Genomic DNA, 24,918 nt, shown 5'->3' with positions numbered 1-24,918 from the left:
TTTTGGGGATTTTAAGGGGAGATTGGTGTAAGCGGTGGTGTGAAGGGTGCGGTTTTATTAACACAGTCCAATGTGCACGCGGTCCAATGTTCACTCTGCGCACCCCCCCCCTTATGAGTTGCTCATAATAACCTTTATAATACACAGGTGCAGCAGCTTATTAGTACCAAGTCAGCTGACCTTTCCCCTACATGTGACATCACGTGACCCTTGCTCCTCGCTCCACACAGTGACCGCTAGTAACCCCCTCCCCTGACACGTCCAATCAGCGTCCGACCACGCCTTCTGTCACTCTACTATAGTCATAGCTCCGCCCTCAGGTGACATTGGCCATGTAACTGCCTTTGAAACCCCGCCCAGAAAATACTCCTCATGTCGTCCGATCCAATCAGCGCTTGTAGGGGCGTGTAGGGTCGCTGAGAGTCGCCGCCCTGGGCGTGGCTTGTCAGTGGGGGCTGCTCTGTCCAGTCAGGCCCGGCGGGGAGCGGGAAGATGGCGGCGGCCTCGGGGTCTCTGCTGCATGGGGCGGCGGAGGCACTGGGGGCCTCGGAAGCTGCGCTTAGACTTATCCTTTCTATCTTAAGCGGTAAGAATTGGCGGGGCTGCTGAAGTTTAAGGGGCGAAGGTGGGAATGAAGGGGTTAATTGTGGAGAGCCCCTTTAAGTGTGATGTTAGGGGGGGAGACACCCTGTAATGTGACCTGAGGGGGAGACCTGTCATAGCTGTTTTATGGGGGACAGTTCTGTCAGAGCAAACAGGTGATCTGTGGGGGAGGGGGAAGTTGTGAGAAATGTGGTGGCTCAGGAGGGACATTATTCCAGGACTGGGGGGGATCCGTGAAATACGACGAGGGTCGTGCAGTAATGGAGTCTACAGAATAAAGTGTTTACGTAGAAGTAAATGGCGACTAGGAGGGTGACATCATACGAGTCCAAGCAGCGCAAAAGTGGGGACGACGACGACGTGAGTCTTAAAATCGGGGGTTATTTGATATCTGGGAATGACTGCTGCTTGCACAATGTGACGCCGACTTCTCTACGATCAGATGATTGACGTGATCGATCAAAGTCGGTGAAATCTACAGATTGTAGGTAACGATTATCATTAACCGTTTCATGTGTGCGGGCGCTCGCTCCTGACCCGTGTTCATCTGCTCCGTCGGTCAGATCTGCCGTATACCAGAACGTTCGGCGTATTGGGTGGGATCTTAAACGGCGTAGTGTTAGTAGGACGGCGGGTGGGCTTGTAGGGGGATGGGCAGATACAGGGGGATGTGATGGACGACGTCCTGACTACAGGTGGTGATGACGTGTTTCGTGTCCTCAGACGTTCCGTTTCTTCCTCTTTTCTTAGGTTACCCCTTGGCCTTATTTCAGAGGTACTTCCTTTATAAGAAGCAGCCGTCTCATATTCATCTGTTCAACACGGTGACCGGCCTGTGCATCGCCTACTTCAACTTCGGTATGTCGGGGGAGGGGGGTACAGCGGGTGCCGGTGGTGGACGGGCTATTAGCCACCCGTAGCCGCTCGATATAAGGAGCTGGCGAGTATAATAATAAGATCTGCAACTTTCTAATATACTTTATGTTCTAATTCCTCACTATGATCAAGAGCTCTGCTTGCTTCCTGTGAATGGGAACATCTGTACAGATAGTTCTTGGTCACAATGTATCCAGTGTAGACAATCCCGTCAGCGAAACGCAGCAGCAGCACAAATCTCTCTGCAGTCCTGATAGTTTTACAATGTAGCAGTGCCGCATCTGTTGCAGGACCGATACCAGCGGCATCTGACGGACCCCAATGACTTACAGTGGGGGCAGGCGGACTCCGTCTTGGTGCGTGCAGCGCTGTCCCTACCGTCAAATATGATGTAGATGCGACGGGGCCTCCTGGTGCAGGTGCGAACAGAGCCGACAATGTATCGGTCTGGAGTGCGGGCTGTGTAGTTGATTAGACTGGATATAATTGTAACAAACACTCAGCTGTGAGTAGTATTAGATCTGTACATGTTTCTGCCTTCTGGAGATTAATAGGGATGGTTACTGACAGCAAGCAGAGATCTAGAAGATGGGGAGGAAACATCATTATCTGTTTTCCCTCACGGCTTGGTCTGATATATAGGACCTGCTCTTATTTGGAGAATGGGGTCACCTGTCCCGCTGCATCCGGGTGGAGATTGAATGGACGGTGGCTGCGCATGTGGTTGTCTCTTCATTCAGCGTGACCCCCCCACCTGTTCTCCAGGTCTGTTCGGAGTACCCCTTTAATCTAGCATCATTTTGTACACGCCTTTTTTTTTCATGGTGTTTTTGAAGTCGAACAGAGAAGCGTATAGGAAAAAGCCACCGCTGAAACGGCGCCAGCAGAAACGCAGTGTATGTCGTTTTTATATTTACTATAGACTGTAAAGCTGTTCTCCGGACGTTTTATGTTGATGGCCTGTCCTTAGGATAGGCCATCAATACTAGATTGGTGGGGGTCCGAATCTTGGCATCCCTTCCAATCCGCTGAGTGATGGGACCGCGGCGAACATCACCGCAGCCTTATCCCAGTTTACAGGCACGGCGCCGTACACGTCCGTAGCGGCTATGCCGGGGATTGCCGTTCCGGTCCTACTCAAGTAAATGAGACGGAGCTGCAATCCCCGGCACAGCCACAAAGCATGTGTACGCTGCTGCTTCTGGTAAACACGAAAAGAGTACCCCTTTAATCAAAAAAAGGGCAAAAAAAAAAAGTGATACTCACCTGACAGATCCCCGGCGTTCCAGCGCTGCCGCTCTGGTCCTCCGATGTCGTGCCTGTATACCAACTTGGTAACTGCAGCCGATCACTGGCCTCGGCGGTCCTGTGCTGTCCCCTGTGGCCAGAGATAGATTGCAGCCATCACGTGGGTATACAGGCACGTCCTCTCTGGAGAGTCGGCAGATCTGTCAGGTGAGTATAGCCGCATTTATTTATTGCAGAATCCCCCCCCCCCCTCCCCGGCCATTTTTTTTATTAACTCTGAAAACCCCTTTAATGTGACATTTGACGTATTATAAAAAAACATGAAAAATTCAGTGAAAAACTATGCGTGAAGCCAGTCTAAAAAAAAACTGTATTCGATAGTCGGTCGCGGTAAAATAACGGATTGGCCGACCAATTGTCACCGTGGAGCCTAACCTCAAAGAAACGCTCTAGGGTGGATCCCTCTGCTTGAAGGGAGTCGGTCACCAGAAATTTGCCTATCAAAGCAGCAGCGCAGTAACATAGCGCAGCCTCATCTGAAGAGAACACGGTTTTCATTTTTCAGATGCGTGGCTCCGTGGCAGCGATCACTTTATTCTTTATGTGCAAATGAGCTTTTTGGAATAACAAGGACATCACCGTTGCTCCAAACAACTCCACCTTCTATCCCTCCCTCCTTAGACCTTGTTCACACAGAGTTTTTTTTGCAGGTGGACAAATCTGCTCAAAATTCAGGAGTTTTGAGGCCGTTTTTAAACTTCGTGCACTATCTTTGCCGTGTTTTCCGCTGTGTTTTTAGCCGCGGCCATTAAGCGCCACGGGCAAAAAAATTCAATGAAATCCACTTTCTCTGCCTCTCATTGATGTCAATGGGAGGTCAGAGACAAATTCCTGAAGTAAGCGCATGATGCTGCTTTTTCCCGCAAGTGTCTTTTTCCACTCGCGGGAAAAAAAGCATCCGCTTACCATTGAAATCAATGTGAGGCGCTTTCGACTGTTTTTTGGCGCGGTTTCCGCGTCAAAAATCGTGCCAAAAAAACTCTGTGTGAACTAGGCCTTAGATTGACAGGGCCGGGCAGTGTAGACGTCGCGATCACACCTGGCCCCGTGTTTTCCTGATCGCGCCCGTGCCTTGGCCTCGGAATCGGCGCATGTGCAGTACAGCACCGGGGTGACTGGTGAAACTGTACTGCGAATGCCGAGGTGCGGGCGCGTTCAGGAGAATACGGGGCCAGGGGGGTGATCATGGCTTATACACTGCCTGGCCTTGTCAATCAAAGAAGGGAGGGAGGGTCGGACTGAAGATTAAAGTTATTATAACTTCAACGGAGCCGCTCATATAAAAGATAAAGACAGCGTTATATATTCAGGTGGGGCGGCACTAGATTACTGCGCTGCTGCTTTGATAGGCAAATTTCTGGTGACCGACTCCCTTCAACCTACATTTCACCTGCACTGAAACATTGTAACAAAACTGTCAGGAGAGAGCTTTGTGCTGCCGATATATTTAGCCCACAGAGGATTGTCTAGACTGAATACAATTGTAAAAAAAAAAAACTCCAGCTGTGAGAAGTTTTCAGTCTCTAGATGTAAACAAGAATGTTCCAACTCGCTGACAGCAAGCAGAGATTTGAGATATGATGAAGAATTGAAACACAAAATATATGAGAAAGTTGCAGAACTTTTTATCATTGAATGATACAGTCCAGTTTACATTACACTGGGGGTTTAAGAAGCGGGCAGTGCGCTGGCCCTTTAAGGTGTGTCGGATCCCACTGATTTCTTTGGGAGCCGGCGGCGTTCGCGTACGTTAATTCCTCCTGACTTTCGGTTTTGCCACAAGCAGATTATTTACTTCATGGATTTTGCTTGGAGAATATAATTGATGCCTTTTTCGGCACAGAGTTTTTTTTGTGATGTGCGGGCGCGGCCTGAGCTCCTGGCACGGGCTGGTGCTTCCCACCCTGAAGGTTTGCTGTGCAGTCATTTCTGTCTTAAGAATTTATCCAGATGTCTTGTAGCGGAGAGACACCTCGTATCTGGGGACGTCTCCGCTCGTCCGTCACCGGAATCTTTATAATGTTATGGAAGGAAATCAGGACGTGGATTCCCACCTAAAAGAGAATAATTCCCCAGTCCTCGTCCCCGTCTGTCAATGTCTCCATTAGATCATTTATTCATTATCTGTTTCTGGGAAAGCTGGGTAACTATCAGTATGGCCGCTCTTGCAAACGGTGCACCAGTTTTCCCTGACTCATGAATGACCAATCTACCAAATTAATGACACATCCGAGCTTCCTATATAAAATATCTGGACCCCTGATCATCACCCCTACGAGAACTTTTTAAAGATCCCATTACTGTCAGTGAATTTCACGCAGCGTATGTGTACAGGTAACCAGAGCAGATCTAGCAGATAATAATAATAACACGGGTGACTGGAGCAGTTCTAGCAGATATAAATAGCACTTACAGGTGACTGGGCAGATCTAGCAGATAATAGCACTTACAGGTGACTGGGCAGATCTAGCAGATAACAGCACTTACAGGTGACCGGGCAGATCTAGCAGATAATAATAGCACTTACAGTTGACCGGGCAGATCTAGCAGATAATAGCACTTACAGGTGACTGGGCAGATCTAGCAGATAATAGCACTTACAGGTGACCGGGCAGATCTAGCAGATAATGGCACTTACAGGTGACCGGGCAGATCTAGTAGATAATAATAGCACTTACAGGTGACCGGGCAGATCTAGCAGATAATAATAGCACTTACAGGTGACTGGGCAGATCTAGCAGATAGTAGCACTTACAGGTGACCGGGCAGATCTCGTAGAGCAGAGATTAAATTAGTTGACTTGTAGTAATGGTGGCTTCCTATGACATTGCCACGTGTAAAGTCACTGAGCTCTGTATTTTGACCCATCCTACTAGCAATGTTTGTCTATGGAGATTACATATCTGTGTGCCTGATTTTATGCACCTGTTTGCAATAAGTGTTACTGAAACAGTAGTCGGGGTTTGGCGTTCATTGGCCAAGAAAAGAGAGAAATCAGCTTTGTTGTGCATCGATCCATCTAAGTATCGAGCAGGTGTATATCTAGGCAGGTTTGCTGTTCAGTATTCTATGTAAGTTGGGTGACAGGCCATAGTGGTAGTCACCCAGCTTTCCCTGAAGCCGATATAACTAATAATGTTACAGAAGACGACTAGTGAAAGACCCTGTTCAAATGATGTTTATTTTATTTATTTTTTAAATAAGGGGAAATTCACTTTTACGTCCAATATCCACTGATGAGCCCTTTTATGTTGTGTGGTGGGAGGGGCATAGAAGTGGGCGGGGACTGATCATTAATGTATGAACATCAACAGATCAATGTATTTACTCTGAACCACTCCCTCTGGTTACTGTTTAGCCTTTTAGTGACCGTGAAGGTCATTTCTTATTACAGACTCAATAACACAACCCTGTTGGACGCTGTTCACCATTTCAGTAGTTCTGTTTTATTGTAATTTTAGAAGTTTCCGATTTGTCGTCTTTTATCACCATATGTATTGTGTTTAATTTATAATTCTGTCCCTCCTCATGCATCAGGATAAAACACAGGCTTCATATTCTCTTTATATTGGCATGAGCTCTATCCTTTACTCAGTAATACTGCCCCCTATATACAAGAATATAACGACTATAATACTGCTCCCTATATACAAGAATATAACGACTATAATACTGCTCCCTATATACAAGAATATAACGACTATAATACTGCCCCTATATACAAGAATATAACTACTATAATACTGCCCCCTATATACAAGAATATAACTACTATAACACTGCTCCTTTAGGGCATGACCACACATGGCGGAATTCCTCCGCAACTGTCCGCATCAATGCCGCACCTAATCCGGGTTGCGGATTACGGCTGCGGATCTGCACAAAATGTGCAGAAAATTGATGCGGACTGGCCGCTGCGGACTGCAGGAAAAGTGCTTCCCTTCTCCCTATTCAGTGCAGGATAGAGAGAAGGGACAGCACTTTCCCTAGTGAAAGTAAAAGAAATTCATACTTACCGCCCGTTGTCTTGATGACGCGTCCCTCCTTCGGCATCCAGCCCGACCTCCCTGGATGACGCGCCAGTCCATGTGACCGCTGCAGCCTGTGCTTGGCCTGTGATTGGCTGCAGCCGTCACTTCCACTGAAACGTCATCCTGGGAGGCCGGACTGGAGACAGAAACAGGGAGTTCTCGGTAAGTATGAACTTATATGTTTTTTTACAGATACATGTATATTGGGATCGGTAGTCACTGTCCCGGGTGCAGAAACAGTTACTGCCGATCGCTTAACTCTTTCAGCACCCTGGACAGTGACTATTTACTGACGTCTCCTAGCAACGCTCCCGTCATTACGGGAGCCCCATTGACTTCCTCAGTCTGGCTGTAGACCTAGAAATACATAGGTCCAGCCAGAATGAAGAAATGTCATGTTAAAAAACCAATACGCTCCGCACCACACATAACATGTGCATGACAGCTGCGGACTTCATTGCGGAACTTAGAATCTCCATTGAAGTCAATGGAGAAATTCCGCCATGAGTCCGCAACCAGTCCGCAACAGACAGAGCATGCTGCGGACACCACATTCCGCTCCGCAGCCTATGCTCCGCAGCGGAATTGTACGCATCGTGTAAACGAACACTGCGAAATTAAAGTGAAAGTCAATGGAGAAACGGCTCCGCTGCGGATTAACGCTGCGGAGTGTCCGCAGCGGAATTTAAGTGAAAATCCGCTATGTGTGAACCCGCCCTTATACAAGAATATAACTACTATAATACTGCTCCTTTATACAAGAATATAACTACTATAATACTGCTCCTTTATACAAGAATATAACTACTATAATACTGCTCCTATATACAAGAATATAATTACTATAATACTGCCCCCTATATACAAGAATATAACTACTATAATACTGCCCCTATATACAAGAATATAACTACTATAATACTGCCCCCTATATACAAGAATATAACTACTATAATACCTCCCCCTATATACAAGAATATAACTACTATAATACTGCTCCTATGTAAAAGAATATAACCACTATAATACTGCGCCTATATACAAGAATATAACTACTATAATACTTCCCCTATATACAAGAATATAACTACTATAATACTGCTCCTATATACAAGAATATAACTACTATAATACTTCTCCTATATACAAGAATATAACTACTATAATACTACCCCTATATACAAGAATATAACTACTATAATACTGTGCCTATATACAAGAATATAACTACTATAATACTGCTCCTATATACAAGAATATAACTACTATAATACAGCCCCCTATATACAAGAATATAACTACTATAATACTGTGCCTATATACAAGAATATAACTACTATAATACTGCCCCCTATATACAAGAATATAACTACTATAATACTGCCTCCTATATTCAAGAATATAACTACTATAATACTGCCCCCTATATACAAGCATATAACTACTATAATACTGCCCCTATATACAAGAATATAAATACTATAATACTGCCCCCTATATACAAGAATATAACTACTATAATACTGCCCCCCTATATACAAGCATATAACTACTATAATACTGCTCCTATATACAAGAATATAACTACTGTAATACTGCCCCTATATACAAGAATATAAATACTATAATACTGCTCCTATATACAAGAATATAATTACTATAATACTGCTCCTATATACAAGAATATAACTACTGTAATACTGCCCCTATATACAAGAATATAACTACTATAACACTGCTCCTTTATACAAGAATATAACTACTGTAATACTGCTCCTTTATACAAGAATATAACTACTATAATACTGCTCCTATATACAAGAATATAATTACTATAATACTGTCCCTATATACAAGAATATAACTACTATAATACTGCCCCCTATATACAAGAATATAACTACTATAATACCTCCCCCTATATACAAGAATACAACTACTATAATACTGCTCCTATGTAAAAGAATATAACCACTATAATACTGCGCCTATATACAAGAATATAACTACTATAATACTTCCCCTATATACAAGAATATAACTACTATAATACTGCTCCTATATACAAGAATATAACTACTATAATACTGCTCCTATATACAAGAATATAACTACTATAATACTGCCCCTATGTACAATAATATAACTACTATAATACTGCCCCTATATACAAGAATATAACTACTATAATACTGCTCCTATATACAAGAATATAACTACTATAATACTGCTCCTATATACAAGAATATAACTAATATACTACTGCCTCCTATATACAAGAATATAACTACTATAATACTGCCCCCTATATACAAGAATATAACTACTATAATACTGCCCCTATATAAAAGAATATAACTACTATAATACTGCCCCCTATATACAAGAATATAACTACTATAATACTGCCCCCTATATACAAGCATATAACTACTATAATACTGCCCCTATATACAAGAATATAAATACTATAATACTGCTCCTATATACAAGAATATAATTACTATAATACTGCTCCTATATACAAGAATATAACTACTGTAATACTGCCCCTATATACAAGAATATAACTACTATAATACTGCTCCTATATACAAGAATATAACTACTATAATACTGCCCCCTATATACAAGAATATAACTACTATAATACTGCTCCTATGTAAAAGAATATAACTACTATAATACTGCCCCTATATACAAGAATATAACTACTATAATACTGCCCCTATATACAAGAATATAACTACTATAATACTGCCCCCTATATACAAGAATATAACTACTATAATACTGCCCCTATATACAGGAATATAACTACTATAATACTGCTCCTATATACAAGAATATAACCACTATAATATTTCCCCCTATATACAAGAATATAACTACTATAATTCTGCTCCTATATACAAGAATATAACTACTATAATACTGCTCCTATATGCAAGAATATAACTACTATAATACTGCTCCTATATACAAGAATATAACTACTATAATACTGCCCCTATGTACAAGAATATAACTACTATAATACTGCCCTTACATACAAGAATATAACTACTATAATACTGCCCCTATATACAAGAATATAACTACTATAATACTGCCTCCTATATACAAGAATATAACTACTATAATACTGCCCCTATATACAAGAATATAACTACTATAATACTTCTCCTATATGCAAGAATATAACTACTATAATACTGCCCCTATATACAAGAATATAACTATTATAATACTGCCTCCTCTATACAAGAATATAACTACTATAGTACTGACCCTATATACAAGAATATAACTACCATAATACTGCTCCTATATACAAGAATATAACCACTATAATATTGCCCCCTATATACAAGAATATAACTACTATAATATGCCCTCCTATATACAAGAATATAACTACTATAATACTGCTCCTATATACAAGAATATAACTACTATAATACTGCCCCTATATACAAGAATATAACTACTCTAATACTGCCTCCTATATACAAGAATATAACTACTATAATACTGCTCCTATATACAAGAATATAACCACTATAATACTGCCCCTATATACAAGAATATAACTACTATAATACTGCTCCTATATACAAGAATATAACTACTATAATACTGCCCCTATATACAAGAATATAACTACTATAATACTGCCTCCTATATACAAGAATATAACTACTATAATTCTGCTCCTATATACAAGAATATAACTACTATAATACTGCCCCCTATATACAAGAATATAACTACTATAATACTGCTCCTATATACAAGAATATAACTACTATAATACTGCCCCCTATATACAAGAATATAACTACTATAATACTGCCCCCTATATACAAGAATATAACTACTATAATACTGCTCCTATATACAAGAATATAACTACTATAATACTGCTCCTATATACAAGAATATAACTACTATAATACTGCCCCTATATACAAGAATATAACTACTATAATACTGCCCCTATATACAAGAATATAACTACTATAATACTGCTCCTATATACAAGAATATAACTACTATAATACTGCCCCTATATACAAGAATATAACTACTATAATACTGCCCCTATATACAAGAATATAACTACTATAATACTGCTCCTATATACAAGAATATAACTACTATAATACTGCCCCTATATACAAGAATATAACTACTATAATACTGCCCCTATATACAAGAATATAACTACTATAATACTGCTCCTATATACAAGAATATAACTACTATAATACTGCCCCCTATGTACAAGAATGTAACTACTATAATACTGCCCCCTATATACAAGAATATAACTACTATAATACTGCCCCCTATATACAAAAATATAACTACTATAATACTGCCACCTATATACAAGAATATAACTACTATAATACTGCCCCTATATACAAGAATATAACTACTATAATACTGCTCCCTATATACAAGTATATAACTACTATAATACTGCACCTATATACAAGAATATAACTACTATAATACTGCCCCTATATACAAGAATATAACTACTATAATACTGCCACCTATATACAAGAATATAACTACTATAATACTGCCCCCTATGTACGTTAGTTTGATAGTGTGATGTGTTTTCTCTCTTAGGCTCTCAGTTGTACCACTCGCTGTTATGTATTGTACTACATTTCCTCATCCTTCGTCTCATGGGGCGGACGGTCACAGCGGTGTTAACCAGTTTTTGCCTCCAGATGGTGAGTGATCAGTGTCGTGTCTCGTAGCGCCCCCTACAGACTTGACTAAGGTAACACTGCTATATCTGGGTTTACTGACGCTGGTCTTTCTGGTGACAGGGCTATCTATTGTCTGGCTATTACTACACAGCCACGGATGACTATGACATCAAGTGGACGATGCCGCACTGCGTTCTGACACTCAAACTGATTGGTGAGTATTGTTCTTGGCAGGAAGGAAAATCTGCCGTTTACGTTGCTCCTCTTGTTCTTTGACACTTCTTCCGAATACTTTACCCCACTTGCTTGTAGCTTCGATCTCCGGATCTCAAAACTAATGATGGCCGCTCTCCTATAGAAACAAATGGGACTATGAGCATGTCCATTCCCGTTTGTTGCTGTTGCTGTAAGTTTAAACCATAGGTCGTGGAGGAAATAAACTTCCCCCACCGGCTTTATATAGGAGCTAAGCTAAGTTGTCCGGGGTGTATGTATCTGTCCGCAAGACTACTGACTGTTTTCAGTAACAACCAGCAGAATTTGCAATGCAGTTCTGGAGTATATTACAGTGACTCCACCAGCAGAATAGTGAGTACAGCTCTGGAGTATAATACAGAATGTAACTCGGGATCAGTACAGGAGAAGTAATGTAATGTATGTACACAGTGACTCCAGCAGCAGAATAGTGAGTGCAGCTCTGGAATATAATACAGGATGTAACTCAGGATCAGTACAGGATAAGTAATGTAATGTATGTACACAGTGACTCCAGCAGCAGAATAGTGAGTGCAGCTCTGGAGTATAATACAGTATGTAACTCGGGATCAGTACAGGATATGTATTGTATGTACACAGTGACTCCACCAGCAGAATAGTGAGTGCAGCTCTGGAGTATAATACAGGATGCAACTCAGGATCAGTACAGGATAATTAATGTATGTACACAGTGATTACACCAGTAGAATAGTGAGTGCAGCTCTGGAGTATAATACAGGATGTAACTCAGGATCAGTACAGGATAAGTAATGTAATGTATGTACACAGTGACTCCACCAGCAGAATAGTGAGTGCAGCTCTGGAGTATAATACAGGATGTAACTCAGGATCAGTACAGGATAAGTAATGTAATGTATGTACACAGTGACTCCACCAGCAGAATAGTGACTGCAGCTCTGGAATATAATACAGGATGTAACTCAGGATCAGTACAGGATAAGTAATGTAATGTATGTACACAGTGACTCCACCAGCAGAATAGTGAGTACAGCTCTGGAGTATAATACAGGATGTAACTCAGGATCAGTACAAGATAAGTAATACAATTTAGTAATAGAAACGTTGTAGATTCGGTCTATAGGTGGACATACAATTTATATTATGGAATTGCTTATATATGGTGACATCTGTAGGTCCATGCCCAATCCCCCCCTTTCCTCCCCCAACTAAACACTAGCCTCTTTTCTCTGCTCTAGTGTACAGTGTGAATCTACATACAATTTCAGTGACTTTGTTTTCTCTGGTACTGCCCTGCCGGGATATTATTTCTTATGCTGCAATCACATCCAGAGCTGCATTCACAATTCTACTGCCTGACATCTAGTGTGGATGTAGTGCTACCTTGTATATCCCGCAATGTACGACAGCAGTGATATATTAGATGGATATGCAACTTGCGATGTGGCTGGCGTATGATGCAATGGAAGAGGTTATTATGCTGGTGTACTGCTCCCGGAAGGGGGGTGAGGTTGGGGGAGAGCAGGTGACAGAAGTGATATTGGGGGTTTTCCAGTTTTCAGCAAAGCTTAATCTTCATCTAATGAAAAGTTCTGCATCCTTCTAAAATATTTTTGGGTTTCCCTTCCTCACCAATTTTAATATCTCTGATTTTGCTTTGTGCCTAGAAACCAGTACCGACCTAATACTTCTCAGAGCTGTAGGTTTATTACACTCGCATCCAGTCTAAACCATCAAAACATACCAGCCGCTACGATCTCTCTTCTGTCCTGATAGTTTATGTTGTACCTGCACTGATACATTGCAACAAACTATCAGCCCTGGAGTCCTGACTGTGCAGCTCATAGATCGCTGTCTAGACTGGATACAATTGTAACAAGCCCTGAGCTGTGACAAGTTTTAGGTCTGTACAGGATTTCAGCCTCTGTTCCTAAACCGGACTGTTCCCATTCACCGAAAGCAAACCGAGATCTTGAAAAGGGTGAGGAATTGGAACGCAAAGTATATTGGAAAGTTGTAGAACATTTAATTGTATAATGATTAGTCTTTATTAAAGTAATATCCAATTGACATTGTACGTGACAGTCACCAGAGTTGTATGTGAGATAGATATATATATATATATATACTCGGCCCGCACTCACTTTGGCCCCCTCTTCACCTTTTGCAGGACTCGCTTTTGATTATTACGACGGAGGGAAAGCCAAGGTGTGTACGGTGTGTCTTCCTGCGTATCCTCTGTCACTCGGCCAGGTTATGCTGCATCTGTCATTACCCTGAACACTGTCCAAGGAGAATTGTTGCAATTATTCAGCCCTCCGTATCTCCTCCTGTCGCTGTGCCAGGGTGTTACCTGTCAGGCTGGCTCTTGTTACACACACATCCGCTGAGCCGTCTATCTAATCCAATGTTTATATAGTACTCGAAAGCCGCGGTTCTCAGACGCGTCTCTAGTACAGTAACATTTACAGTCCGTCTTGGTTTAGAGGAATGCACGCCATCGAGGAAAAGAAAGAGAATTTAATATTTTTACTCAAAGTGTTATTAGCCCCAGTGTTACCGTCGTCTTCACTCATGAGCCCGTTAACCCCTTAATACTAAAGCTGTTTTGGGCCTTAAACACAAACAATTTCCGTTTTTTTTTTTGTTTTTTTTTATTTTAGGTTATTAATGTGATTTTTTTTTGATTTTTTTTTTGTCTTTTCGTAAAAATTTTTTTTTACTGTTTTTCCACATTCAAAATATTTTTTTACATTTAGGTAAAGTGAAAACAAAGCGCCGCGTCATCCATTGCATACATAGAGCTCATATGAGTATAGAGCGATCAGGAAGGGAGAAACGGTTTCTGGCTTATTATGCGAGTGCCTGGCAGCAGCCGTTATTATGCGCGGCGCTAAGAAAGACCGCGCTCTAGAATAAGGCCCATTAACGACTGACGGAAAAAAGGCGTATTGGCGTTCATGTGAGCCTTCCATTGTAAATGAGGCAATCGCATAATTAGACATTCCCTAAAACATTCTCCAGGACACAGAAGTCATTGGCAGCAGCCTGTATTCTGTCGATGTATTTTGGGTTTTAATTCTTCACTATTTAACAAGGTCTCTGCTTGTTGTCAGTGAATAGAAATATTCTTGTTTAGATTTAGAGACGCACACAGTATATTAGAGAGTGATTAAAGGGACACTCCAGCAAAATAGATGCAGTGTCTTATACCTAGTGCAGGGCCTGAAGATGATGACACGGGGTCCCTTTGCCCCCTCATGCCCAGCTCTAGAATAACATACGGTATCAGTTTTGCCTGGAGTGTTCCTTTTAAATCCGCAGATTTATGGCAGATTCTGAGTTAACTCTCTTCTTGGCAGACATCACTAACGCCGGAGCAGCAGCGCTATGCAGTGCCTGGAGTGCCCACCTTGCTGGAGGTCTGTGGCTTCTCCTACTACTATGGGGGGTTTTTAGTTGGACCCCAGTTTTCTATGTGCAATTACATGAAGTTGGTGACCGGTGAGCTGACCGATGTGGAGGGGCAGAAACCCAACAGGTGAGGAGAGGATCTTCCATGGGGGGCTGTCGTCCAGCCTGGCGCCCTGAGTGACCCTTTTATTTTACGTCTGCAGCATCCAGCCAGCGATGCAGCGTCTGTGCCTTGGACTCTTATTCCTGACCACATACATGGTGTTTGGCCCTTACCTGCCTGACAGCTACTTCCTGACAGACGAGTATGCGGTGAGTATAAGGGACCTGTCCCTCCCTCGTCCTGGTGTAAACCTATCATTAGAGGAGCTAGAAAAAAAAATAGATAATGGCCCATTATTGTCCTGACTCCAAGTGTGGGGGAGGGGTAACCTCTGACTGATGTATGGGGCAGGACAGTAATAAGTGCATGGAGTGCGGCAAAATATCTCCTCTCTATTTACCAGTCCACTTGTGCTCTTTGCTCAGCCGGTAACCGAAGACCCTCACCCCCCCCATATTAGATCCTCTCACTCCCGTCTGCAGAACTTCTCCCGTGCTGCACCCGTTCTGTGGAACTCCCTGCCCCGGATCTATTAGACTTGTTGCCAACATTCCCGGTTTTAAGCGTGAAAACGAATTTCTTCAAGAAGACTTCTGCCACAACTATAGTCCGTGGCTCATACACAATCTACGCTCCACCATGTCTTCAAATAGATACCCACAATGCATCACGCTACACTTTATATCCGTGTTGGCTCAGATGCTGGCTGGGTGACCGATTACCTGCAACTTTATTGATATTTCCGCTGCCAACACAAGCGCATTCACTCCTCCCATTCCATGAAGAGTGTTAGTTCTTATGGGCGGGGGCCTCTCTCCTGCAGAGTGTCGGCTCTTATGGGCGGGGGCCTCTCTCCTGCAGAGTGTCGGCTCTTATGGGCGGGGGCCTCTCTCCTGCAGAGTGTCGGCTCTTATGGGCGGGGGCCTCTCTCCTGCAGAGTGTCGGCTCTTATGGGCGGGGGCCTCTCTCCTGCAGAGTGTCGGCTCTTATGGGCGGGGGCCTCTCTCCTGCAGAGTGTCGGCTCTTATGGGCGGGGGCCTCTCTCCTGCAGAGTGTCGGCTCTTATGGGCGGGGGCCTCTCTCCTGCAGAGTGTCGGCTCTTATGGGCGGGGGCCTCTCTCCTGCAGAGTGTCGGCTCTTATGGGCGGGGGCCTCTCTCCTGCAGAGTGTCGGCTCTTATGGGCGGGGGCCTCTCTCCTGCAGAGTGTCGGCTCTTATGGGCGGGGGCCTCTCTCCTGCAGAGTGTCGGCTCTTATGGGCGGGGGCCTCTCTCCTGCAGAGTGTCGGCTCTTATGGGCGGGGGCCTCTCTCCTGCAGAGTGTCGGCTCTTATGGGCGGGGGCCTCTCTCCTGCAGAGTGTCGGCTCTTATGGGCGGGGGCCTCTCTCCTGCAGAGTGTCGGCTCTTATGGGCGGGGGCCTCTCTCCTGCAGAGTGTCGGCTCTTATGGGCGGGGGCCTCTCTCCTGCAGAGTGTCGGCTCTTATGGGCGGGGGCCTCTCTCCTGCAGAGTGTCGGCTCTTATGGGCGGGGGCCTCTCTCCTGCAGAGTGTCGGCTCTTATGGGCGGGGGCCTCTCTCCTGCAGAGTGTCGGCTCTTATGGGCGGGGGCCTCTCTCCTGCAGAGTGTCGGCTCTTATGGGCGGGGGCCTCTCTCCTGCAGAGTGTCGGCTCTTATGGGCGGGGGCCTCTCTCCTGCAGAGTGTCGGCTCTTATGGGCGGGGGCCTCTCTCCTGCAGAGTGTCGGCTCTTATGGGCGGGGGCCTCTCTCCTGCAGAGTGTCGGCTCTTATGGGCGGGGGCCTCTCTCCTGCAGAGTGTCGGCTCTTATGGGCGGGGGCCTCTCTCCTGCAGAGTGTCGGCTCTTATGGGCGGGGGCCTCTCTCCTGCAGAGTGTCGGCTCTTATGGGCGGGGGCCTCTCTCCTGCAGAGTGTCGGCTCTTATGGGCGGGGGCCTCTCTCCTGCAGAGTGTCGGCTCTTATGGGCGGGGGCCTCTCTCCTGCAGAGTGTCGGCTCTTATGGGCGGGGGCCTCTCTCCTGCAGAGTGTCGGCTCTTATGGGCGGGGGCCTCTCTCCTGCAGAGTGTCGGCTCTTATGGGCGGGGGCCTCTCTCCTGCAGAGTGTCGGCTCTTATGGGCGGGGGCCTCTCTCCTGCAGAGTGTCGGCTCCTTTGGGCGGGGGCCTCTCTCCTGCAGAGTGTCGGCTCCTTTGGGCGGGGGCCTCTCTCCTGCAGAGTGTCGGCTCCTTTGGGCGGGGGCCTCTCTCCTGCAGAGTGTCGGCTCCTTTGGGCGGGGGCCTCTCTCCTGCAGAGTGTCGGCTCCTTTGGGCGGGGGCCTCTCTCCTGCAGAGTGTCGGCTCCTTTGGGCGGGGGCCTCTCTCCTGCAGAGTGTCGGCTCCTTTGGGCGGGGGCCTCTCTCCTGCAGAGTGTCGGCTCCTTTGGGCGGGGGCCTCTCTCCTGCAGAGTGTCGGCTCCTTTGGGCGGGGGCCTCTCTCCTGCAGAGTGTCGGCTCCTTTGGGCGGGGGCCTCTCTCCTGCAGAGTGTCGGCTCCTTTGGGCGGGGGCCTCTCTCCTGCAGAGTGTCGGCTCCTTTGGGCGGGGGCCTCTCTCCTGCAGAGTGTCGGCTCCTTTGGGCGGGGGCCTCTCTCCTGCAGAGTGTCGGCTCCTTTGGGCGGGGGCCTCTCTCCTGCAGAGTGTCGGCTCCTTTGGGCGGGGGCCTCTCTCCTGCAGAGTGTCGGCTCCTTTGGGCGGGGGCCTCTCTCCTGCAGAGTGTCGGCTCCTTTGGGCGGGGGCCTCTCTCCTGCAGAGTGTCGGCTCCTTTGGGCGGGGGCCTCTCTCCTGCAGAGTGTCGGCTCCTTTGGGCGGGGGCCTCTCTCCTGCAGAGTGTCGGCTCCTTTGGGCGGGGGCCTCTCTCCTGCAGAGTGTCGGCTCCTTTGGGCGGGGGCCTCTCTCCTGCAGAGTGTCGGCTCCTTTGGGCGGGGGCCTCTCTCCTGCAGAGTGTCGGCTCCTTTGGGCGGGGGCCTCTCTCCTGCAGAGTGTCGGCTCCTTTGGGCGGGGGCCTCTCTCCTGCAGAGTGTCGGCTCCTTTGGGCGGGGGCCTCTCTCCTGCAGAGTGTCGGCTCCTTTGGGCGGGGGCCTCTCTCCTGCAGAGTGTCGGCTCCTTTGGGCGGGGGCCTCTCTCCTGCAGAGTGTCGGCTCCTTTGGGCGGGGGCCTCTCTCCTGCAGAGTGTCGGCTCCTTTGGGCGGGGGCCTCTCTCCTGCAGAGTGTCGGCTCCTTTGGGCGGGGGCCTCTCTCCTGCAGAGTGTCGGCTCCTTTGGGCGGGGGCCTCTCTCCTGCAGAGTGTCGGCTCCTTTGGGCGGGGGCCTCTCTCCTGCAGAGTGTCGGCTCCTTTGGGCGGGGGCCTCTCTCCTGCAGAGTGTCGGCTCCTTTGGGCGGGGGCCTCTCTCCTGCAGAGTGTCGGCTCCTTTGGGCGGGGGCCTCTCTCCTGCAGAGTGTCGGCTCCTTTGGGCGGGGGCCTCTCTCCTGCAGAGTGTCGGCTCCTTTGGGCGGGGGCCTCTCTCCTGCAGAGTGTCGGCTCCTTTGGGCGGGGGCCTCTCTCCTGCAGAGTGTCGGCTCCTTTGGGCGGGGGCCTCTCTCCTGCAGAGTGTCGGCTCCTTTGGGCGGGGGCCTCTCTCCTGCAGAGTGTCGGCTCCTTTGGGCGGGGGCCTCTCTCCTGCAGAGTGTCGGCTCCTTTGGGCGGGGGCCTCTCTCCTGCAGAGTGTCGGCTCCTTTGGGCGGGGGCCTCTCTCCTGCAGAGTGTCGGCTCCTTTGGGCGGGGGCCTCTCTCCTGCAGAGTGTCGGCTCCTTTGGGCGGGGGCCTCTCTCCTGCAGAGTGTCGGCTCCTTTGGGCGGGGGCCTCTCTCCTGCAGAGTGTCGGCTCCTTTGGGCGGGGGCCTCTCTCCTGCAGAGTGTCGGCTCCTTTGGGCGGGGGCCTCTCTCCTGCAGAGTGTCGGCTCCTTTGGGCGGGGGCCTCTCTCCTGCAGAGTGTCGGCTCCTTTGGGCGGGGGCCTCTCTCCTGCAGAGTGTCGGCTCCTTTGGGCGGGGGCCTCTCTCCTGCAGAGTGTCGGCTCCTTTGGGCGGGGGCCTCTCTCCTGCAGAGTGTCGGCTCCTTTGGGCGGGGGCCTCTCTCCTGCAGAGTGTCGGCTCCTTTGGGCGGGGGCCTCTCTCCTGCAGAGTGTCGGCTCCTTTGGGCGGGGGCCTCTCTCCTGCAGAGTGTCGGCTCCTTTGGGCGGGGGCCTCTCTCCTGCAGAGTGTCGGCTCCTTTGGGCGGGGGCCTCTCTCCTGCAGAGTGTCGGCTCCTTTGGGCGGGGGCCTCTCTCCTGCAGAGTGTCGGCTCCTTTGGGCGGGGGCCTCTCTCCTGCAGAGTGTCGGCTCCTTTGGGCGGGGGCCTCTCTCCTGCAGAGTGTCGGCTCCTTTGGGCGGGGGCCTCTCTCCTGCAGAGTGTCGGCTCCTTTGGGCGGGGGCCTCTCTCCTGCAGAGTGTCGGCTCCTTTGGGCGGGGGCCTCTCTCCTGCAGAGTGTCGGCTCCTTTGGGCGGGGGCCTCTCTCCTGCAGAGTGTCGGCTCCTTTGGGCGGGGGCCTCTCTCCTGCAGAGTGTCGGCTCTTAAAGGACCTATGGAATATGTTGGAGCTTTATAAATAAAGATTATTTTTAAAGGGTATGAACACTTTTTTTTCCAACCAGTTACACTTTTCTCGTATTGCTCCAGTGCATCAGAAATAAGAAAACAACTTCAACAGTCTTCATTAGAAATCTACCATTTAGGGTATACAGCTCCTAAGAGGGCTTGTGTCTCCATGGTTACAGGCTAAAAATATACCCTGTGTAGTCTGATCCTGCAGTCATGCGCTACTCTACTACCTTTGATGACCTACAGACAGTAGAGGGCAGAAGGTAACTCATGATTTTAGAATCCGACTACACGGGGTTTGTTTGTAGTCTGTAAGCATGGAGACACTTGGGTCTGCATAGGAGCTGTATACGGAAACCGACTAATTGTAAAATTGCTTCATTTTTTATTTGGCGTACATTGGAGTTACAAAAAGATGGTTACAAAAGTCTACATAGCCTTAAATGCCCTCTTCAACCCTTCGTCTACAAGAGCTCACAATCTAGTTGCCCTATCTCACAATCTAGTTGCCCTATCTCACAATCTAGTTGCCCTATCTCACAATCTAGTTGCCCTATCTCACAATCTAGTTGCCCTATCTCACAATCTAGTTGCCCTATCTCACAATCTAGTTGCCCTCTCTCACAATCTAGTTGCCCTCTCTCACAATCTAGTTGCCCTCTCTCACAATCTAGTTGCCCTCTCTCACAATCTAGTTGCCCTCTCTCACAATCTAGTTGCCCTCTCTCACAATCTAGTTGCCCTCTCTCACAATCTAGTTGCCCTCTCTCACAATCTAGTTGCCCTCTCTCATATACACACTATGGCCACTATCTTAGGAAGCATATCCGTATGTTTTGTAAGTCTAGGAGGAAATCTGAGTGCCAGGACTGACTAAGGCTTCGTTCACGTCTGTGTCAGGGCTCCGTTCCGTCGGCAGGTGTGAAGGAAGCCTTCGTACGTTACACCGGTGTAAATATGTCCAACACTGTAGGGCGGATCACGTCCTTTTACTCTTATTATTTTCTTTTTTCTCTAGAACCAACCGTTCTGGTACCGCTGTGTGTACATGACGATTTGGGGCAAAATTATGCTGTATAAGTATGTCACCTGCTGGCTGGTCACGGTAAGTACAGATCAGATACAGTTCTTTAGGGTTTTTCTATACCTCTGTGGGTGAGTATATCTAGTTAGAGGGGTTTTTCCCACCGTAGACCTCTGTGGCATATCCACGTGAGTAGCAATTGCTGGGGGAACCAGGGGAAAATCATTCGTTATTGCAGAGGTCTTGGCGTGTATGGCCCTTTAATGACCAAAAGAGAAAAAAATACCAGGACACTGGTCTGATTTTGGGCTAATGCTCTTCATATGGCCGGCTTAAATCGCATCTTATGCATACATAGGAGGTGTGATAATAAGAAACTTTGTCATACAAGTGGCATATTCCTCGCCTTCCAGCAGCCTGTAGTTCCCCTTCCCCTGTCTAAGTGTCCACGAAAATCCGTCTAGTATAAAACAGTAAAAAGAAGACCGGAGGGGGAGGAGGGGACGCAGCTGCAGTGTCTGTGCCCCAGTGAAACCTAATGAGGGGAGGGGGAGCAGCAAGAAGATATCTGATTTGCTTAGAGCTCAACAGGATGAGTCCCCTCACTCATTGGGATTTTCATTTGTAATGATCGGTGCGCTTTAAGAGAATGATTTGTTAAGTAAAACCTGTACTTCCTGATTGTTCGTATTCAGAATATCTAATTACTGGGAAAGAACTTCTTCAGGAGGATTCTGTTCATTTCACTGGGTTTCTGCTCATTCTCCCTACAGGAGGGCGTCTGCATTCTTTCCGGCCTCGGCTATAACGGCAAGGATGAAAATGGTCAAACGCAGTGGGATGCCTGTGCCAATATGAAAGTGTGGCTGTTCGAGACCACGCCCCTATTCACAGGAACCATTAACAGTTTTAATATTAATACCAATAACTGGGTGGCCAGGTGAGAATATGTGACATTTTATACTGGTGGAGTCACTGTGTACATACATTACATTACTTAGCCTGTACTGATCCTGAGTTATATCCTGTATTATACTCCAGAGCTGCACTCACTATTCTGCTGGTGGAGTCACTGTGTACATACATTACATTACTTATCCTGTACTGATCCTGAGTTATATCCTGTATTATACTCCAGAGCTGCACTCACTATTCTGCTGGTGGAGTCACTGTGTACATACATTACATTACTTATCCTGTACTGATCCTGAGTTATATCCTGTATTATACTCCAGAGCTGCACTCACTATTCTGCTGGTGGAGTCACTGTGTACATACATTACATTACTTATCCTGTACTGATCCTGAGTTACATCCTGTATTATACTCAAGAGCTGCACGCACTATTCTGCTGGTGGAGTCACTGTGTACATACATTACATTACTTATCCTGTACTGATCCTGAGTTATATCCTGTATTATACTCCAGAGCTGCACTCACTATTCTGCTGGTGGAGTCACTGTGTACATACATTACATTACTTATCCTGTACTGATCCTGAGTTACATCCTGTATTATACTCCAGAGCTGCACTCACTATTCTGCTGGTGGAGTCACTGTGTACATACATTACTTATCCTGTACTGATCCTGAGTTATATCCTGTATTATACTCCAGAGCTGCTCTCACTATTCTGCTGGTGGAGTCACTGTGTACATACATTACATTACTTATCCTGTACTGATCCAGAGTTAGATCCTGTATTATACTCCAGAGCTGCACTCGCTATTCTGCTGGTGGAGTCACTGTGTACATACATTACTTATCCTGTACTGATCCAGAGTTACATCCTGTATTATACTCCAGAGCTGCACTCACTATTCTGCTGCTGGAGTCACTGTGTACATACATTACATTACTTATCCTGTACTGATCCAGAGTTACATCCTGTATTATACTCCAGAGCTGCACTCACTATTCTGCTGCTGGTTACTGTGTACATACATACATTACATTACTTATCCTGCACTGATCCAGAGTTACATCCTTTATTATACTCCAGAGCTGTACTCACTATTCTGCTGGTTACTGTGTACATACGTTACTTATCCTGTACTGATCCTGAATTATATCCTGTATTATACTCCAGAGAAGCACTCACTATTCTGCTGGTGGAGTCACTGTGTACGTACTTTACATTACTTATCCTGTACTGATCCTGTATTATACTCCAGAGCTGCACTCACTATTCTGCTGGTGGAGTCACTGTGTACATACATTACATTACTTATCCTGTACTGATCCTGAGTTACAGCCTGTATTATACTCCAGAGCTGCTCTCACTATTCTGCTGGTGGAGTCACTGTGTACATACATTACATTACTTATCCTGTACTGATCCTGAGTTACATCCTGTATTATACTCCAGAGCTGCACTGGCAAATCTGTTTTTTTACTGGAAACAGTCAGCAGGCTTGTTGACAGACACACTCCTAACATCTTAGCTGAACTCCTTTAACCCCTTAAGGACGCAGCCTAGTTTTGGCCTTAAGGCTCAGAGCTCATTTTTCAAATCTGACATATTTCACTTTATGTGGTAATAACGTCGGAATGCTTAAACCTACCCAAGCGATTCTGAGATTGTTTTCTCGTGACACATTGGGCTTCATGTTCGTGGTAAAATTTGGTCGATATATTCAGTGTTTATTGGTGAAAAATTGCAAAATTTAGAGAAAATTTTGAAAAAATTGCATTTTTCAGAATTTAAATGCATCTGCTTGTAAAACAGACGGTTATACCACCCAAAATAGTTACTAGTTCACATTTCCCATATGTCTACTTTAGATTGGCATCGTTTTTTGAACATTCTTTTATTTTTCTTGGACGTTACAAGGCTTAGAACATAAACAGCAATTTCTCATATTCTTAAGAAAATTTCAAAAGCCTTTTTTTTAAGGTACCTCTTGAGTTCTGAAGTGGCTTTGTGGGGCCTATGTATTAGAAACCCTGATAAAACACCCCATTTTAAAAACTAGACCCCTCAAAGTATTCAAAACAGCAGTTAGAAAGTTTTTTAACCCTTCAGGCATTTCACAGGAATTAAAGCAAAGTGGAGGTGAAATTTGCAAATTTCATTTTTCTTGCTGAATTTCAATTTTATTCATTTTTTTTTTCTGTATCGGAGAAGGTTTTACCAGAGAAACACTACTAAATATGTATTGTCCAGATTCTGCAGTTTTTAGAAATGTCCCACATGTGGCTCTAGAGCGCTCGTGGACTAAAACACAAGCCCTAGAAGCAAAGAAGCACCTAGTGCATTTTGAGTCCTCTTTTTTATTAGAATATATTTTAGGCAGCATGCCAGGTTTGGAGAGGTGTTGAGGTGTCAAAACAGTAGGAATCCCCCAATAGTGACCCCATTTTGGAAACTATACCCCTCAAGGAATTCATTTAGGGTTGTTGTTACCATTTTGACCGCACAGTTTTTTCACAGCACGTATTTGAATTGGGCTCTGAAATGAAAAAAATTCATTTTTTCCAATAAAATGTCATTTGTGATCAAAATTTCTTATTTTCACAGGGAACAAAATACTCAATTTTGTTGCCCAATTTCTCCTGAGTGCATCAATACCCCATTTGTGGCAATAAACTGCCGTTTGGGCACATGGGAGGCCTCAGAAGGGAAGGAGCGCTGTGTGTTCTTTGGAGTACAGATTTTGCTGGTTTGGTTTTCGGGTGCCATGTCGCATTTGCAGAGCCCCAGAGGTATCAAAGCAATGGAAACCCACCAGAAGTGACCCCATTTTGGAAACTACACCCCTCAAGGAATTCATTTATGGGTAATGTGACCATTTAGACTCCATAGTTTCTTCATAGAACTTATTTGAATTGGGCTGGGAATTAAAAAAATATATATTTTTTCCAATAATATGTAATTTTAGCTCAAAAATTCTTATTTTCACAAGAAATAAAATACTCCATTTTGTTGCCCA

The 24,918-nt window shown here is 45.6% G+C and overlaps 1 protein-coding gene across 1 annotated transcript in view; it reads left to right on the top strand.

Annotated features, from left to right (window-relative positions):
* The first annotated feature begins 371 nt into the window (after nt 1-371).
* The window catches only part of LPCAT3 (lysophosphatidylcholine acyltransferase 3), a 32,087-nt gene continuing 7,540 nt past the window's right edge, over nt 372-24,918 (top strand). The window contains exons 1-9 of the mRNA XM_075842931.1: nt 372-586; nt 1,354-1,461; nt 11,463-11,569; nt 11,669-11,762; nt 13,953-13,990; nt 15,145-15,323; nt 15,400-15,508; nt 20,980-21,066; nt 21,759-21,925. Of these exons, the coding sequence (XP_075699046.1) occupies nt 493-586; nt 1,354-1,461; nt 11,463-11,569; nt 11,669-11,762; nt 13,953-13,990; nt 15,145-15,323; nt 15,400-15,508; nt 20,980-21,066; nt 21,759-21,925 (983 nt within the window). The 5' untranslated portion in view covers nt 372-492. The remainder of the gene's footprint in view (nt 587-1,353; nt 1,462-11,462; nt 11,570-11,668; nt 11,763-13,952; nt 13,991-15,144; nt 15,324-15,399; nt 15,509-20,979; nt 21,067-21,758; nt 21,926-24,918) is intronic.

This window comes from Rhinoderma darwinii, chromosome 11 (assembly GCF_050947455.1).
Source record: "Rhinoderma darwinii isolate aRhiDar2 chromosome 11, aRhiDar2.hap1, whole genome shotgun sequence".
In the NCBI taxonomy this organism is placed as follows: domain Eukaryota; kingdom Metazoa; phylum Chordata; class Amphibia; order Anura; family Rhinodermatidae; genus Rhinoderma; species Rhinoderma darwinii.
The sequence above is the reverse complement of the archived record's forward strand: the minus strand, read 5'-3'. Positions and strand labels throughout refer to the sequence as shown.